The sequence below is a fragment of the Synchytrium microbalum genome (genome assembly GCF_006535985.1).
Source record: "Synchytrium microbalum strain JEL517 chromosome Unknown SmJEL517_scf0019, whole genome shotgun sequence".
Classification (NCBI taxonomy): domain Eukaryota; kingdom Fungi; phylum Chytridiomycota; class Chytridiomycetes; order Synchytriales; family Synchytriaceae; genus Synchytrium; species Synchytrium microbalum.
In genome coordinates, this window is record NW_022158368.1 from 125,707 (window position 1) to 143,057 (window position 17,351).

The following is a 17,351-nucleotide window of genomic DNA, read 5'->3' on the forward strand; positions in this document are numbered from 1 at the left end:
CTGAGACTCGAACTGATGCCCGTGGTTATACTGTAAGGCCCGCTCTGTCCGCCCAGGACATTGAAATGTGCCTTGAGATTCGTCAAATCGTCTTTGTGCAGTACGTTTTGATGTGTAAATTTGCTGAAAATCCTCATTTTGCGGAACGGTTTTAGTCGATTCGATTGCTGATAATCATCTATATCTAGGGAAATGGGCTGTCCTTCTGAAACTGATGTTGATGAGGTGCGAGAGCTCGCTACATTTGTCACTGATCACAAAAAAAGTTACATGGCTGAAACTCACACCCAGATTCTTCAATTAGCATGACAAGGACGCATTGCACATAATGGGACTGGCGAATACTGGGGAGTGTATCGCTACCGCTAGAATGTATACCAAGGTTGGATCACTTCATTCTTGCAACCACATTCACAATTGTTGACCACGATTCTGTGTCCAGGGCAAAATTGGCAAGATTGGACGACTCGCGGTTGTGCCCGCCGCCCGAGGAAACGGGATTGCCAGTGTCATCATGAAGGAGATTGAAGAAAAAGGACGGGAATACAAGTTGGAAGTTCTGAGTTTGGATGCAGTGGTGGATCGTGTGCCTTTCTACGAAAAGTGGGTAACGCGAACATCTCGGAATGGTCTGGAAAGGACTAACCATTGTGTGTGTAATAGGCATTCCTATACGGTGTTGGACAGGACTAATGTGTTTTATGAAGGTAGCTCAAAATGTATCAAAAGACCCACTCAACTTGATCCTCACTGCACTCAAAACATTAGATGGAATACCTCTGCTGACTATGGAGAAGCCATTATAAACTTTGGGACGTTAATCTTATTGCTGGAAACACGAAGACTCGCCATCAAGAGCTGATACCCTGTTGCTCTCTAAACTAGTAGGACCTCCGAGTACAAAAGCCACTGAATGCTCGTAGTATTATTTTAGAAGGCCAAACTTTATATAAACTAGATGGGGCAGGCTTGGAAAGATTAATGTAGCACATTACAGAATATTATCTACATACACAGACAAACAGACACAAATTTAGCAGTCCTTTTCTACATTGTTGGATAAAGGCTCATAGGACTAACTGGCGGCAGATTTACTGTTGGTGGTGTAGATGACGGCCAAAACATATCAGCTAACGACCCTCTCCGACTAGCAGCCTTCCCCAACGGCACAGCATCAGAATCATAAAAGTCAGATCCGTTTCCAGTCGTTGGTGTAGGGAGCGCCGATACCGAGAAAGATACAGGAGTTACTGGTGCGATTGTGGATCCTGTTGCTCCATATACCGATACGAGTGGCGGCAACCCTCTTTCCAAAGCCCCACCAGAAGCGCCACCTCCTTCAGCAGCCAATTCAGCTAGTCTCTGACGTTCATGTCGGTACATCATGGTGCCCACAACGGCCATCACGGCTACGATTATAGCAGCGAGTATTATTGTTCCTATAGCTGCACCAGATAGCATTGATGCTGGGGATCCTGATATGGATGATGCGGATCCGTTACTGCTGCCACCACTTTGAGATATTCCTGCTGTGACACTGGTTGGCTGTATGTATGATGCTGTTGTCCATGCTGCCGTTGTAGAGGCTGCGTACGTGCTGGTTGATGCATATTCCGCAGTAGTGGATGCTGATAATAATGTGCTGGTTGGCACACTGACTGAAGTTGCACTTTCTGTTACTGCTGGTGTCGATGCAACCGAGGATGCATCAGCTGTTGCAGACAGCGCTGGCGATGGTGCTGAAGATGGTGTTGTCGATGGTGTTGCCGATGGTTGAACTGTTGTTGGTTGTGGTGGTGCTGTTGAGCTTGTATCAGCTGTTGCGGAAGGTGTTATGGTAGGGGCTTCTGTTGGCGTTGTGCTGATAGTGTTTTGTGTCGGTGTTGTTCCTGCTGTGTTTGAAGGTGTAGCACTACTTCCACTGCCAGACGTTGCAGATGGGCTACTTGCAGCTGATGTAGTCGATCCACCAAGAATGCTTCCAATGAAACCTCCCATTTGTTCAACTGTATAAATACAACCGTTATCTTTCAATAACAATGGGTGATAGTATATAAACTTGAAGCTTACATTCGTTTTGTAGATGTTTCCTCCGTTCGTTGTATCTTCAGTTCCCAGATTGAAGATTTGCTTTGGTTTCTTTTCTCGTGATGACAATACTGCCAAAAGCTCAAGAGTTTGGGAGAACTCTTTGTAGCTTATGGGCGACTAACTAGTTATCGGCTTAGCTCTCGCCTGTTGGTGATGGTGCTAAAAGTGGTTGATGTGTCCAAAAATAACATGGTACGAAATGCTGATTGGGTGTTGACTACAGACACAAATCATAGTCTTGACAACTCCAACATTCAGAGCTTTATGGTGTATCTCAAGCTTGGAACTCAGCTTTCAGTACATCTCATATATAATTTCAATTATTTCTTTGACTTGTTGTGATTTCGGACTCGGTGATGATTTTTGTCGCCGCAAGTATGAACTAGGAAGACACGCGAGCATTTAGGGACGTGAGCAGTGACTCGATATGCTTATATCACAAACTGAATCCAATAATTTGAGAATTTATGTTTCTTCCGTCAACTTCTGTCGGAATAACACGTTAAGAAACTACCTTGCATTTTTTTGCAATATCGACGCAAGATAAAAGATCGTCTCGGCTGTCTCAGGACATCAAATCGCACTCAAATTCCAACTACCTACGAGTCCATGTCAACTTTACGAGTTCACTGGTTATCAAATCTTAAACCCAACAAGCAAACTGAAACGCACAAACCATCAGAACCAATAGCACACCACATCTTCATCAGCTGGGTATCTGCTAATTTATCGTTAAAAAGAGTCCAGAAAGCAAAAATATAAAAGAGTTTTAAAATTCGTTGAAGTGAGTATATGAATACCATTCAAAATTTCAAAGAAAACGACCGTGTATAAAAAATTCTCTCCTCTCGTTCTCGTCCTCTCGACTCCTCTTTCTCTTTTTGTAATATCAATCTGTTGATGTAGGTGCAACACCATCTCCTTCTTCCTTTTCGTCTTCTTGGTCACCACCCTTAACATCTCCATCTCCTTCGTCCGTCTTACTCTTCTTAACGACAGTCTTTGCGTCGCCCGATCCGGCGGGTATACTACTACTGCTATGACTGCCGCTATTACTAATCTCAACCGGCTTTACAATAGCAGTGGATGATCCTGCTTCATCCTCCAAAGCTGCCTTCATTTCAGTGGTATCAAATGTCATATTCATTGCTGTTGTTGTTGTCGTCGTTGTAGTAGTAGTTGTCGTTGTTGTACTTAAAGGAGTAGAGAAATCTGCAGTCCATGCTGGAGTAAAAGGAAGAGGAGCAGTACTTGACCCTGAAGCAGACACTGGTAGTATGGCTGATGTGGTGTTACTGGTAATGGTAGTGGTGTGTTGAACAACCCCGACTATTGATTGTGGTGTGGTAAAACCGGCGTTTTCTATAATGGATTTTGCAGCTGGTGGACTAGAAGCTACTACAGCGGGCGACGGCCTCATTCTACTACTATCGTATTCTTCGAATGTGGATGTCTTGTGAGGGAATGGGTTATCCTATGTTTCAAGAGAGTGTGAGCTGAGACGGCAAAGAGAAAAAACCTATAAATACAAATCGACATGTACACATACTTGATTAGCACCATCCCTCATATCAAAATCAGCATCTCTAGCATCGAATTCACTGTTCACAGATGGAATTAGTCCAAATTATAAACGACAGCTATTGGAAGATGCACAAACTTACCCCATCCAATCACGTTCGTCTTCATCTTCGTCACTTGACTCTCCTCCCAAGAAGCGGTCCGGTAAATCGTTGACCATCTGTTGAACCAAATAGCGGCCAAACTAAGATTATGATTTCGAGAAAAAAAACAGGTGTGGGTGTGCATTTCTGCAAACCAACTAGGACAAAGAAACGATACAAAACATATCGGCCATGCCCCACAAGGAACCATACTACGTTTCCCGTTTGCTTCACACTATCCAACCTCAAGCAAACCAAATCAACTAAAATGCCTTACCTGATCAGTAGATGTAGGTCCACTTGGAATCTTGTTTGGCAACCCACTAGCATCCAAATCATCTTCGTCATCTTCCATAGCACGGAATGCATCGGCTCTGTTATCCCCGCCTCCACCTCCACCTCCTTCTCCACCTTCGCCTCCTCCCATGTTATGAGGTGCAGCTCCGGGCGGAGGCCGAGTACCGCCTAACGGTTCTCGATCTCGTTCTTTGGTTTCTCTCAGAGGACCCGATACGTACTCTTGCCAGTCATCAGCAGCAACGTATTCTACAGAAAAAAAACGGTTTAGAAAAGCGCTGAGCTAAGAAAACCTGATACGGCATGATGGCCATCTCTTTGGTGCACCCATGTTACCTTTAATCTCTTCAAGCTCTGGAGCACACTTTTCCACCAATTTGGTGACTTCCTCGGCTATATAGGTAAGATGGCCCATGTACCCTAATCTCACTCCTTTCGGCTGCTCCCTGTTATCCAAAAATCGCAAAAGTGAGCACATTGCCGTGTCAAAGAAAGGAGGACAGGAATAAGGACAAGACACCTAAGAGGTTGTGAACTTACACTTCACCATCATTTTGCCGTTGAGCCTGTATAATCTTCTGAGTTAAAAGGCCTTCTTTGAAGATCTATGGCAAAAGTCGAATGAGTGAGAAAAGGACACTTTACGTTCCGCATAACAAGCACAATCTTGGCACAATCAATCCAATGCCAACACGATGGCAACAACTTACCGAAACAACCAGCTTTCTAACACTAGTCTTAACCTTCTTCATCCTTTCCTCAACAGACAATACACCATCTTCTCCAACCTCAGCCTCTGCAGCCACACCTCCTTCCATAGACATGGATCGCACCATAGTAGCAGTAGCGGTGAAAGAATACGTATTAAACACTTTGGCAATCATATCATACACAACCGAATGCAAAAAGTTATTCCATGGGAATGCGAAAAAGAGGGACAGACAGTCTGGTAATATCTTGGCCTCTACAAATGTTTCTGTTATGGAAACTAGTTCGTCTGCCACTGTTGTAGTAGTGAATGGCCGTTGTGGGCGACTCGACCGAGATGTTACAGAAACGTTGGGAGTGCTACTCTCGGTTTCAGATGTTGCTGAAGATGGACCTGCTGCAGCTGTACTGTTACCTACGACCAGAGCACCACCACCGCCTTCTACGACTCCTTTTGAAGCTGCTACTGGTGGTCGTGGTGGCACCACCAATCGATCAAAGAGGGGACTAGATGTATATAGATATTGGAGATGCAAGACTTCGGCAAAGAGTTCACATGTCTTGAGTCTCTCAGACCCAAGTGGATGTTGTTTGCCAATGGTGGTGTCTACTTCCCTCTTCAGGTTACGAGGCGTAGAGAGAAGCCTGGATAGGTCTTTCAGCTTGCTCAAAAGTACATGGAGTAACTCGTTTAAATCGGTGGCTAATACTTGAAGCTTTTCGTTTGACGGCGGCAGCGTTACTTGTCTAGCACCTTGAGATTGCTGTAATTGGAACTGATGCTGTTGGAATTCGGCTTGTTCGATTTCACTAATAAAATGGGGCAGCGGGTTTACCAATTGATGACAAAAAAATTCAGATATGTTTGAACACGATATTACCTGCAATACCTCCGAATGAGTTCAATAATAATATTAATACCATTCGTCAAGCTGCTAGTAGCATTCGGGGATGATTCATCAAGCATATATCCAACCATCTTGTTCATCATGGCATCACTAAAGAAAGAGATTTTTAATATGTTTTTGCAGAACGATGTAATGACAATGAGCTGAGTGCTCACTTTTTAAGCTCATCAACCAAAACATTTCCACCCATCTGATTCATGGCATCGACTGATATTTGATCAGGTGGAGCCATGGTCTGATAACTGACTGCAATAATGTCAAGAAGTGTCTGCGCTGCTGTATTATGTATCTGATATTGTGGTAGAAAATCGTTGAGTCGTGGTTCAAATGCAAAAAGACATCAGAATGTCAGATGACAAAACACACCTCTGTATCTAGTTTAGGATCTAATCTGCTAACCAAGGTTGGAATCAACCCCTCTTGACTCAACCACTATCAAGAAAGCAAAAAATCACTCAATGCATTCGAATGCAGTCCTCGCAGACTAATTGGCTCATACGCACAGCAACAACACCAGCGCCCTCTGCTAATTCATCCACGCTGATGAGTTTCAGCATCAAATCAGCAATAGCGGAAGTTCCAATATGTATCAACAGTTTCTGGACAACGTTTGGTTGTTGCCGTATAAACACAACCATCTAAAGGGACGAAAACAGATAAATCAGTCTCCGTCCTTCATACTTTCATAGACTTTTTTTGGTGGTACTTACATCTGCAGTTTTCTTTTGTAGCAACACGCTGTTGACTTTACTAAAGTAACTGGCATATAATGGATTCAATGGGGCCGGTCGATCCAGAAAAGTCCAAAAAGCGGTCATTAGTTGTTGATTTGATACTATAGCTTCACATATGGCGAATATTTCACAGCCCAAAACTTCACATGCAATGTATGGGTACCTAATTCAGCGGATGATGTTAATGAGATATGTGCTGATTGGTTCACAGAAGCTGCAGTTGGACCCTTACTTAAACTTTTTGGCTTCTTCTAAGTCTTCTGCCGTAGTATAATTTAGTAGCTGAGCGAGTGTGTCTGGCCTTAATAAGCTAGTGAGAAGGGCGCGCGTTGTTAGTATATTCGTTGCAGTCAAAATGTCGATCTAATAGGAGGAGATCACTCATGTCCATCTTTGGATATACTATATGGTGCCATATGACGTGCCCGATCCCGTCAATCATCATACCAATCCGCCGATAGATCAATAAGGGTCTGCCCTTCCAGCATATCATGCAAACCGCACTGTCGACCGTTACGAAATCGCAAATTGGTAATAATATGGGTAGCTTACAAGTCGATAAGGCGGGCGTTCTGTGCCTTGCATTCCTGCAGTAGTTCTTCTTCCTCGAACAGGTCGTCTAGAGTTACGTTTTCCTTGTCCAGTACACCATCAATGGCGGATGCCGTATTAAACCCAAATCTCCAAAACATGATTCCGGTATGGGATACGTGATGACTGTTACAAGCAAGCTAGAAGGCAATAATTATGATGATGATTTGTGTTTGGAGTGGTATCGGTCAAGCGTTTGGGAGAGGAGGTAAAATGCTGTTTTTTGATTGTTGAAATTATATACCACAAGAGGCAGAGCCGGGGGAAGGGATGTTTCTCTACGATTAAATATGCTAATTAATGGAGAGAAATGAGCGAATGCAACTTGTAGGGTGCCATGCTTGGATGGTCGGTCTATGAACAGAGAACATGGTTCACTTGGTACCTTGCAGAGAATGAATACAGGATGACCTATATGATTAGTTCGACAGGAGAAGATGTCCAGGAGCACTCCCCGTCAACTGAATTGTCTAAAATACACTCCCACTTGTTACTTGACTGGAACTGCCTTGGCAAATGCTTTTGTTTGTTGCGAATAACAGAATGACGAATATAGCAAAATACCGTTTCTGATTCAGGAGGAGCGCGTCACCAATATCAAAATCATCGTTCATCGCCACTTCAGCCACTATAAGTGCCATTTGACATGTGAAAACTCAAACAATAACCGGCATCAGAGGTCGAACCGTTCGCTCATATATTATATATAAATCATATCATATAAATTCTCTTCTACGCCTCAAACAACACGTCAGAACGAACCACAATCATCTCCAACTCTTACTCACATCAAACCGATATCAACATATACAAACCTTTATCAAAGATGGCAGTGTATGTGCCATACTACTTTAAAGGAGCACCATTGAAGAGTTGCACATCTTGTCTCTACTACGTTGAAGCGGAGACAATCAAGCCATTGGCATGTGGATGTACGCATTGCATCCACTGTCTGAACGAACTTGTCAAGATTGTAATTCGAGACAAGGCTGGGCCTGCAAAGTGCTGCAATCATCCCATCCGATTGGATATATTGAAAGATGCATTGGTTCCTCCCAATCTCAGCAAATACTTGGAGTATCTGGAAGAGATGGCTGCCGAAAATACAATGCGTGAGTACAGGAAGAGTGTACATAGAAGAGACATGAATCCGAGTTCTCATGATGCCGATGATGATGACGCTGATGATTCCTCATCGCAATCATAGGATGCAAAGGCTGTAATACTCTCATCAATCTCGACCGTTGCACGAATTCTCTTGTCATAACCTGTCCCGAGGTAAACGAATAGCTGATCATTTGCATTTGAATGAACATGTCGCATTGGAATCATCGTCACAGGTTCATATAGTATCTGATCATTCCAAAGTACTGACTGCGCTCATCACATAGTGCCACATCAGTCTCTGCACCATCTGCAAAAATCGACGCAAATTCTCCTGTGCTCATCATGAGTTGACGGATGATCAGCTCTTCATCAGCCTATGTACCAAGAAGAAGTGGAGAGCTTGTCCAAATTGTGGGCAGTTTGTAAGCTCGAATATGATCAAGGACAATGTATTGCCCCGAGACTAACAGTCGCTCTTACTTTTGCTAGGTTGAACGAGTCGGAGGATGCTCAATCATCAACTGCCGATGCGGAAAATCTTTCGATTACGGCAATATTTGAACCCCCCACAACAACAACAAATATCAACACATCCTATTCATCCGTTGGTCAATTGCTACGCATCACACGGTGTCGACTTTGAGAGTTTATAGATAGGGTTTGTTGCAATCATTTCATCGTATTAAGGGGAAAGGTAGCAGAATCGGTAGGGTTGGTTTTTTCGGGAGGATGGTTGGTGCGAGAGGGAGAGAGAGAAGACATATAAATATCTAGTTTAGAACAAGAGAGTAGTAATACACACAGTGTAGCAAACATGGCTCAAATACTAGATTCACAGTTTAGGTAGGTTTTTAATGTTGGTGCTTGTTTAGGAGATCTAGCGGCGGTGAGCACGTAAAAGCTAACGTTCATACGAATGGTACATAGTCATGCCTTCTCGGACTCCACTATTTGTGATGTGCGCCTGATGGCATAGCTATCGTCTTCAAGCAAAGTCAACAGAAAATGACAACGACGAAGACAACCAGTGCCAATATGACGAGCGTGCCAATGGCATCGCTATTTACACCGCCTGCAGCAGATCATCCATTAGCTAAGGTTCCATTAACAGAATCGCTCCCCAAGATGCATCTCTTCTTGTATCGAAATGTCAAGAAGGGACGACGCATTCGTGAATCCATCATCAAAGGAACTATGCCTTTATCATGCATAATCGATGCTCGTATGGTAATGAAACTCATTTGTTTATTATGTATTCGTCTTGTTATTGGAATGGAAACTAACGGTTCAACATTTGGTACTAGGTTCTCGACATTTTTCAGCTTCAGCTAGCTTGCATACGTGCTTTGCTAGCTCAGAGGCAGGACACCATGAAGACACGTTCGTTATACTCGGAAATACTGTTTAATATGTCTCCGAGCTCAAATGTACGTGTGAAGTCGCATATTCGGATATGGTCAATCACTTTTTTGCTCAAAGGATTAATGACTATCTTCTTTAGATAACAGAGTCTCTGAAGCAATTTGGAGTTTCAGATTCAACATCTTCACTGATTCTCTTGTTTATTGGTGATGAAGCACCAAGTGATGAGGTGCTTATCCTCGACACACTGCACCAACTTTTCGCGCATGGTTTAGTAACGTCTTTTACATCATATAGGACGTGGACGTAGCTGACTCTCTAATACAAGGAAATCAAGCTTCGATATTTGAATTAGCCGAATGTTGTGATACGGATCTGATAAAAAAGGTGCCAGGTCATGTTACAAATTGCAAGAGGAAGGGTTGCTCATCTATATTTTTGGTTGAACTAGCTATACAAGTTGTCAGATGCACAACAGAGCCGAGACATTTCATTGAAGAATGTTGTGAATGCTATGGCGTTGAAAGGATTCTCCTGAATCATACAAAATAAGCAAGCATCTCGTTTTTGCATCACTTTACAGTCATTGCTAAAGAACTATTACGACTGGACATTATACAACTTGTTTGATATGAACCTACATACACTGGATTGTCAACGCTGAAGAATCTTTGTGTGTGGAAGGAGGAGGTTTTAGATGAGTTTGACGGTAAAGGTTGTAAAGTACTGCTACGAACTTTAGTTCGAATGATACTGGTTGTCAGCCTGCTGGCAAACCTACAGTCATCCTTTGTGATCATCTACGAGTGCTTACCCGCCATTCTCGACTGTCTCTGAAAAATTGACCCGAAACATAAAGGCAGTCGCGGAAGGCTATCGACTCAGTATCAGGTCGAAGACCCAGGCACAGAGTGTCTTGCTTGAAGACAACATCATGTCCGCCCTCTCCACAGATGTAAACATTTGGGCGTATGTCTTGAGAGTTGTGAAGGATGATTCAACCTCGTTTAGCTGGTACAAAATCGCATAGAAAGTGTGCCTAAAGATATAACGCTTCAAAGCATAGGTCATGTAAATCCAAATAACAATTTGTGTATATGAAAGCAAGGGAGAGAGCCATTGCAAATATATAAATCAGCAAACGCAACACACATACTGTTTTAGCATGGCGGCGAACATTATATACATATAAAAGTCTATTTTCACGAATCACTTTGCTACACTACTGAGCCGAAAAGAGTATCCTCAGATTCGCATTCTTCCTTGAATTAGGTTCCTCCTTTGTGGTATCGTGATTGGCAGTACTTAATCTCTCTTCTGTTCCAGCTCTAGATCGTTCCTTTGTGAGGGTTCCAGAGAAAAAGTCTCGTAGTGATCCTTCTTCCGTCGCTGTTCGTGACCTTAGATGCGAGAGTGATAGTACCGATGATGCTCCCGTGTTTGTACTTGATGGGAGCGGTATTACTGGAGCTGGTTGAGCGACTCGTATTGGTGGTGGTGGGAGGGGTTTTGATGAGGACATTGCACGTTCACATTCTATTGTTGATGTTGTTGTGAGTAAGTAACGCTGTTTTTAAGGAATCGTTTGAAAAGCAATTAATAGACTAGCCATAGTAGCTTTTTTGCTCACCCATCAAGTAATCTCGTGTTTCGGATGTGTATGAGTAGTCAATTGCCTTCCATCCCTTTTTGTTTGTGACATTCATGGACTGGGCAGCACCACGATTCAGTAGCAGATGGAGCATGTCTGCCTGACCCCAAGCAGAAGCACTAAAAGCGGTGTCGTGATTTGTCAGTGCTAGGAATCTCTTTTCGCCATATATCAAAACCACGTATGATCTTACTGATGTAGTAAAGTCGATCCTTCCGAGTCAGCGCTATTAGCATCATCGCCCTCGTCCAACAGCATGGACACAATCTCGACCAAGTCCTTGGAGACTGCCACCATGATTGCTGTTTGCCCTTTGTTGTTTGCCAGGGAAATGACTGTCGGATGCCGTTCCACATAGATCTGGAAGGCTTCTTCGTTCTTGTACTGGGCAGCTATTATTAGGGCTGTGTTGCCCTCAAAGTCCTAGTCAGAACGCTGCGTGTGTCAGATTTGTGTTTGAATTGTCAAAACGTAGGCTCAGGTACCCTTGATATCCCATCAGCTTCATGGCCATGATCCATAAGATACCGCACGACTTCGTTCTGACTGGCAGATATTGCATAGAATAGTAACGGCCTATTGTCAAAGTGTGACTTTCTGTCAGTTGTATGTTTTCTCGAGGTGGATAAAAGTTGATCTCGATTCGTTACCAGCCGTTTTCAAAGTTCGGGGCCCTATAAATATAGAGAACGTGTCAGATTGCTTTAAATATTGTGCATGCTCCTAGGACATTGGACTAGATCGTCACATATGGAACATACCTGACAGACAGTTTCCGCCGCTGAATAATGCGTCTAAGCTCGACGAGATTGCCATCTCTTATGGCCTGCCGTAGCGTACTTGTCTCGTCGCTACCATACATCCTTGCACGAGATGATGCCTACACTACGAGATAAATGTTTGATTCTTGGAGCGAATTTCATTTGTGGACGATTTGTTTGGTAAAGTAACATATAAATCAATTAAAACACGGAACGATTCATTTGAATACGCGTAAATCTACCGATTCCATATCTGTAAGGACGTGTTACTGGAACCGTCAAACTGAACTCAATAAAAGCTTGAACTCGACTGCAAAGATGGAAGGAGACAGCCAGATATCAGATAGCGAAAAGGTATGAGTTACAATTATTTACTTTATTTCCTATGTCTCAAGTTTGACAGTGCTTGTCAAGAATTCCGGCATTGACATTGAAATGCATTTATTACAAACTAGATTCGCCTGAAACGATTGGCAAAACTAGGAGGAGCTGTCAACGCGTCTTCCTCTTCTCCTACCACCACGAATACTCCTGCTCTCCCAATCAGCAATGCAGGTGCCTCCAAAATGGACATTGATCCCACATCAGCATCTCCCATCAAGATTCAAAAGGTCTGCCAATACCAATGATCCAAAGTCGTATATCAATGACTCTATTTGACACATTCTACAATTATTATTAGCCTGCTACTCCTACCCCCATAACCGCATCAGCGATTACCATAAGTCCAAACTCCTCGTCTTCAAGACCTTCCACCCCTTCCGCTTCAGCTGCTGCTCCGAACAAGCAATTGACTACTTTCTTATCACAATCGGATCCTGAATGGGAGAATGTCACGTTGGAATTCATCTTCCAGGCTACACTCAACGTAAAGTCATTTGTACCTTGGAATCCTATGTTGATCCAGCGTTGGGACTGACCTCTTTTTTGCCCAATCGCTATTAGAAAGCAGCAGCTGAAAAGCAAAAATACACATATCTATCAGCTCTAGCCAGTGAACTCCAAATGGACGGATCACCCCTCACATTCAAAGACTCGATCAAGGATAGCATCATACACGCTCGTTTATCACTACCAGAAAACTCGAATCCAGGTGCTATACCACTTGTCGATTACCTCATCGGAGCATGGAAGCGAGTCACTCAAGTCCGTAAAAAGATGGAAGCATGGTCGAAATCATCACCAGAAGCTAGTAAACTCGTAGACGCAAGAACCAAAGTAGTTGATTCGATACGTGATTTGATTTTGAATTTTGCTTCCTTGGTTGTTAATCCGGAGATGGCTGATAGTTTTCCTCAGACTGAAGAGTGAGTATATAAGTTGATCTTCCGTATTTTTTTTTCGCTGGTCTCTTACACCCACAATGATAGGATTAGTGCAAAGGGAGCCTCATATCTAGCAGATAAATTATTACTACAGAATGCAGATGACTCTGAAGATCAGTTGCCACCTGCTTTTCTTGCAGAGTTTGCTACCAAATTCGAAGAGGATGGTTTGGAAGAGGTATATGGTTGTATCAGATGAATCATTTCGTTGTAGCCGATTTTTACCTCATACTGTTGCATGATATAGACACTGGCTCCTGTCATGGCGAGTCTTACTGCATACACCCGAACGCAAAACGTGTCCAAGGATGTCAACACCCCATTACGAGTAGGAGACATTATCTCGTAGGAAGCAGAATGAACCTCACGTCTGCCCATTTCAATGATAGGCACTACGTACATTAGTGGAAATACCGGTGATTGCAAGAACTGTAAGTCAATTGGAATGTCGCTACAGGTCCGGTTTTTTTGCTCACAGTGCCCTCCCATCTTTTCAGCTTACGAAACTACCGAGCTGGAATCCACCAGGAACTATGGCTCGAACATTTGAAATCATAACATTATTAGGACCATTTTTATCACGAACATCCATTCTTCCAGACGTGGATCCAGCTCTAGCTACCACCTACTTCCCAGATTCAGGTCCATACCAACCAATAAATGCTGGTGGTCGTGAAATGGATAACTTTCCTGTTGGAATGAGAATGCCTGGTGATATCAAGACTGCACAGAAGGCGCTAAGGGATATGTCGACTACTTTGACCGTAAGTGTCATCATTCGAGAGTTACCTCTTACTCTTTTGCACTTCAGCAATTGCGTAACCGATCAACTCGTAGAAAAACCTGCACGAAATCATAATGTCAATAGTAAAAGCTGCTCCTAAAGCAGGTTCAAGTGGACCTGATTCAAAGGAAGCCGTGTTGCAGTATTTTGCAGATGCCATCAATAGTAATTCAGCTCGTGGAAAGATGAGGGTAAAGCATTTTCGATACCAGGTTCGGATTTAGCCATTCTCTACGTGACTTATTTGTTTTTTGTTTACTTTAGGTGGATCGCCAAACAGTATCCACAGATGGCTTTATATGCAACATTCTTTCCGTCTTATTACGAATGTCTGAAGGATTCATCGACTCTCACTATTCCAAAGTCCATCTCATCGATGTAGACTACTTCAAATATAGCAAACGAATAAACATTGCCGACCATACTCGAATAAATTCCGACACAGCCACTGCTGAAGAATACTTCAACACTTGGAGATCAACGCAAACAACGCTACCAACCGCTAACTTTATATCAGATGTGTTTTATTTGACTTTAGCTGCTCAACATTATGGATATTTGAGTGCTATACGAAATTATGGAAATCTGTTGAAACAGATTGATGATTTTGCCAAGCAGTTGGATGGTTTGAGAGCTCAGAGGCCGACGTGGCAAGGACCTATGGCTCGTATGAATGAGATCATGTTTACGAGATATACGGTATGCATGCCAAAAAAAACTATAATCCGCTATTCGATAGTTGAGATAACAAATCTTTTCCCTCTGTTGTAGACACAACTGGACGGTCTGATTGCTACCAAGCTGAGTCTTGATGCGGGATTATTGGACCCAGCACTTATTGGTAGCACGGTCCGATTTTATAATCTGGTCATGACATGGTTGATTCGTGTCTTGTTGTTGGGTGCTGGAGTCATCAAGGCACCACAAGGCAAAGCGTCGGATTCTGTTTCGTGGAGTGGGTTGTTGAGAGGAGATGTGCAAGGGTAATTAACTCACAGAGAGTTGAGGTTGTTTGGCTTGTCTGACTTGGGCTTTGTTTTCTACAATAGTCTGAAAATGATGCCCATACCATCAGACACCACTCCAGTCTTGTTTGCGACATTGCCGGAATGGATTGTGGATGATATATGTGAATTCTTTACTTTCATTTGCCGGTACGTGACGCTGCATGCTAAACAGTGATTGTTGCGTGGCTGCGTTTTACATTTTTTGACCACTATCTCCCTGCTGCAGTACCAAACCTCAAACCTTTGAAAACAACCCTCGTGATGAATTATTGACATTTACCATGCTCATTTTACAAAACCCTACATATTTCAAGAATCCATACCTCAAAAGCAAGCTTGTTGAGGTCTGTTGGTTAAAACATTGATGTACGAGATTGGAATCTGATATTCTTGCCTTTAGATATTGTACTTCTTCACCTTTCCATTGTACCGGTATGCTGATGGTCGTAGTGCAGGTCGATTGGATGATGTGTTTTGCACACATCCACTTGCTCAACAGTATCTGGTGTCGAGCTTGTTGAGATTCTACTGTGGTAGGAATATTTCATCATTTTCAGGGAGATCGTTTTCGCTAACGATTAGTGCAAACCTAGATGTGGAACAAACGGGCATGCATTCTCAATTCTATGACAAGTTCAACATAAGATATCACGTATCTCAAATCATGAAAATCATCTGGAATGATGGTGGTCAGCGAATGAAAGTAGTTGAGCTTAGTCGGTAAGTCATTTTAAAAAAAGAAGACCGTTCGCATCTCGCATCCCGTCATTGTTTCCAACACATGTTGCTTCTCTTCATAGTGACGTGGACTTCTTTGTCAAGTTCATCAATCTCTTGATGAACGATACAACATATCTCCTCGACGAGTCCCTATCCAAACTAGCCGAAATCCATTCCCTCCAAAACGCCATGGCAGATACCGCAACATGGGCTGCTCAACCCGATCAACAACGACAGGAACGAGAGGGTACATTATCGCAATATGAACGACAAGCACAGTCGTATATGGCATTAGGTGTTGAGACAGTCAATATGTTGCAGTATATGACTGCGGAGCCCGATATCGTACAGCCCTTTATGGAGCCTGGTATAGCGGACCGGCTGGCTGCCATGTTGGATTACAATTTGGAGACTTTGGTTGGGCCCAAAAGTCAAGAGTTGAAGGTAATTTGGCTGATAACCAAAATTGGTTTGCTCTGTATTTTTGTTTCCTCTGCTAACAGTCCCATTTAACATAGGTCCGAAATCCAGAAAAGTATCGATTCAATCCGAAGAATTTACTTACCAAGCTGGTAGAAATTTACATGCATCTGGCCCATCGACCGGAATTTGTTATGGCTGTGAGTCGCGATGAGCGATCTTACAAGAAGGAATCATTCATCAAGGCTGGTCAAATCATGCTCAAAAATGGATTGAAGAGTGATGTAAGCCACGAAAATTCAACGATGGCGATGCGCAAAAAAAGATCGAAGTAACATTCCTTTGTATTTTGTAGACGGACGTACAAGCACTCTACGACTTTATCGACAAGGTGGAAAAGGCAATAAAAGATACTGCACAAGCAGACGAAGAGCTCGGTGAAGCTCCTGATGAATTCCTTGATCAATTGCTATTCCATGTTATGGAAGAACCTGTTGAGTTGCCATCTGGTGTACATGTGGATTTGTCGACTATCAAAACACACTTGTTGTCTGATCCACATGATCCATTCAATCGACAGCCACTTACGATTGATCAAGTTAAGCCTGGTATGTTTGTGAGATGTTTCTTGTGTATATTACACATACATCTGTCGTGGCGCTGGCCATTTTTGCCCCCTTTTCTTCTCAGCTGCTTTCTTCCACATTGGTAGATCCTGATTTGAAACGTCGCATTGAAGAATGGAAGCGCTCTGCAACAAGAAAGAAGCCAGCAGATGATGTTGAAATGTCATAAAAAGTATAGAGATTGTGAGAAAATGGAAAGTTCAGTAGTTGGTTTGTACAAAAGCGTTCATAGCATATTTAGAAGAATGGTATGATATGTGTGTGCAATTGATGGTGCAAATGGTGCACAAGGCACAGATTTAAGATAGTGCTTTACTGACAAATAAAAATAAGCATGCTCAACAAAAAAAAACTATTTGGTTTACTCCTCAACAGGAACCTTCTCTCTTTAGCATGTCTCACTAGGTATTAAAAGCACGTGAGACTTGTACTTGCGTCGTTCTGATGGATGTGTACGCATTTGGCGTTATTGAGCAGATCCAATGGTGAAATTTCTCACGGAAAGCAGGTAAATCCTAACGCTCATATGAATGGTACCTATTCATGCCTTCGCTAACTCAAATTCTCTGTAACGTGCGCCTGATGGCATAGCTAT

The 17,351-nt window shown here is 42.9% G+C and overlaps 4 protein-coding genes across 4 annotated transcripts; 2 read left to right on the plus strand and 2 right to left on the minus strand.

Moving 5' to 3' along the window:
* Positions 1-2,980: 2,980 nt before the first annotated feature.
* SmJEL517_g03531 (uncharacterized protein) lies at positions 2,981-7,094 on the minus strand (the record flags this gene model as incomplete). The annotated part of the gene is made up of 14 exons (XM_031169459.1): positions 2,981-3,565; positions 3,641-3,692; positions 3,756-3,856; positions 4,033-4,301; positions 4,389-4,498; positions 4,593-4,657; positions 4,763-5,570; positions 5,642-5,758; positions 5,824-5,957; positions 6,035-6,100; positions 6,172-6,306; positions 6,379-6,565; positions 6,635-6,712; positions 6,955-7,094. 14 exons carry the CDS (start codon positions 7,092-7,094, stop codon positions 2,981-2,983), a joined length of 2,847 nt encoding a protein of 948 aa, XP_031024588.1.
* A 2,041-nt stretch (positions 7,095-9,135) lies between these two features.
* Positions 9,136-10,000, plus strand: SmJEL517_g03532 (uncharacterized protein; the record flags this gene model as incomplete). Its single annotated transcript, XM_031169460.1, has 5 exons — positions 9,136-9,327; positions 9,405-9,527; positions 9,602-9,691; positions 9,760-9,849; positions 9,914-10,000. The coding sequence occupies 5 exons, from the start codon at positions 9,136-9,138 to the stop codon at positions 9,998-10,000; spliced, it is 582 nt and encodes a 193-aa protein (XP_031024585.1).
* A 684-nt stretch (positions 10,001-10,684) lies between these two features.
* Positions 10,685-11,975, minus strand: SmJEL517_g03533 (uncharacterized protein; the record flags this gene model as incomplete). Its single annotated transcript, XM_031169461.1, has 6 exons — positions 10,685-10,998; positions 11,093-11,232; positions 11,307-11,536; positions 11,599-11,689; positions 11,764-11,787; positions 11,875-11,975. The coding sequence occupies 6 exons, from the start codon at positions 11,973-11,975 to the stop codon at positions 10,685-10,687; spliced, it is 900 nt and encodes a 299-aa protein (XP_031024586.1).
* A 217-nt stretch (positions 11,976-12,192) lies between these two features.
* On the plus strand, positions 12,193-16,925 carry SmJEL517_g03534 (uncharacterized protein; the record flags this gene model as incomplete). Its single annotated transcript, XM_031169462.1, has 19 exons — positions 12,193-12,228; positions 12,330-12,485; positions 12,557-12,742; positions 12,820-13,181; positions 13,245-13,377; positions 13,447-13,527; positions 13,589-13,630; positions 13,697-13,963; positions 14,037-14,174; positions 14,248-14,682; positions 14,755-14,966; positions 15,033-15,137; positions 15,217-15,334; positions 15,391-15,523; positions 15,584-15,710; positions 15,791-16,154; positions 16,229-16,414; positions 16,486-16,738; positions 16,843-16,925. The coding sequence occupies 19 exons, from the start codon at positions 12,193-12,195 to the stop codon at positions 16,923-16,925; spliced, it is 3,417 nt and encodes a 1,138-aa protein (XP_031024591.1).
* Between the last annotated feature and the right edge of the window lie 426 nt (positions 16,926-17,351).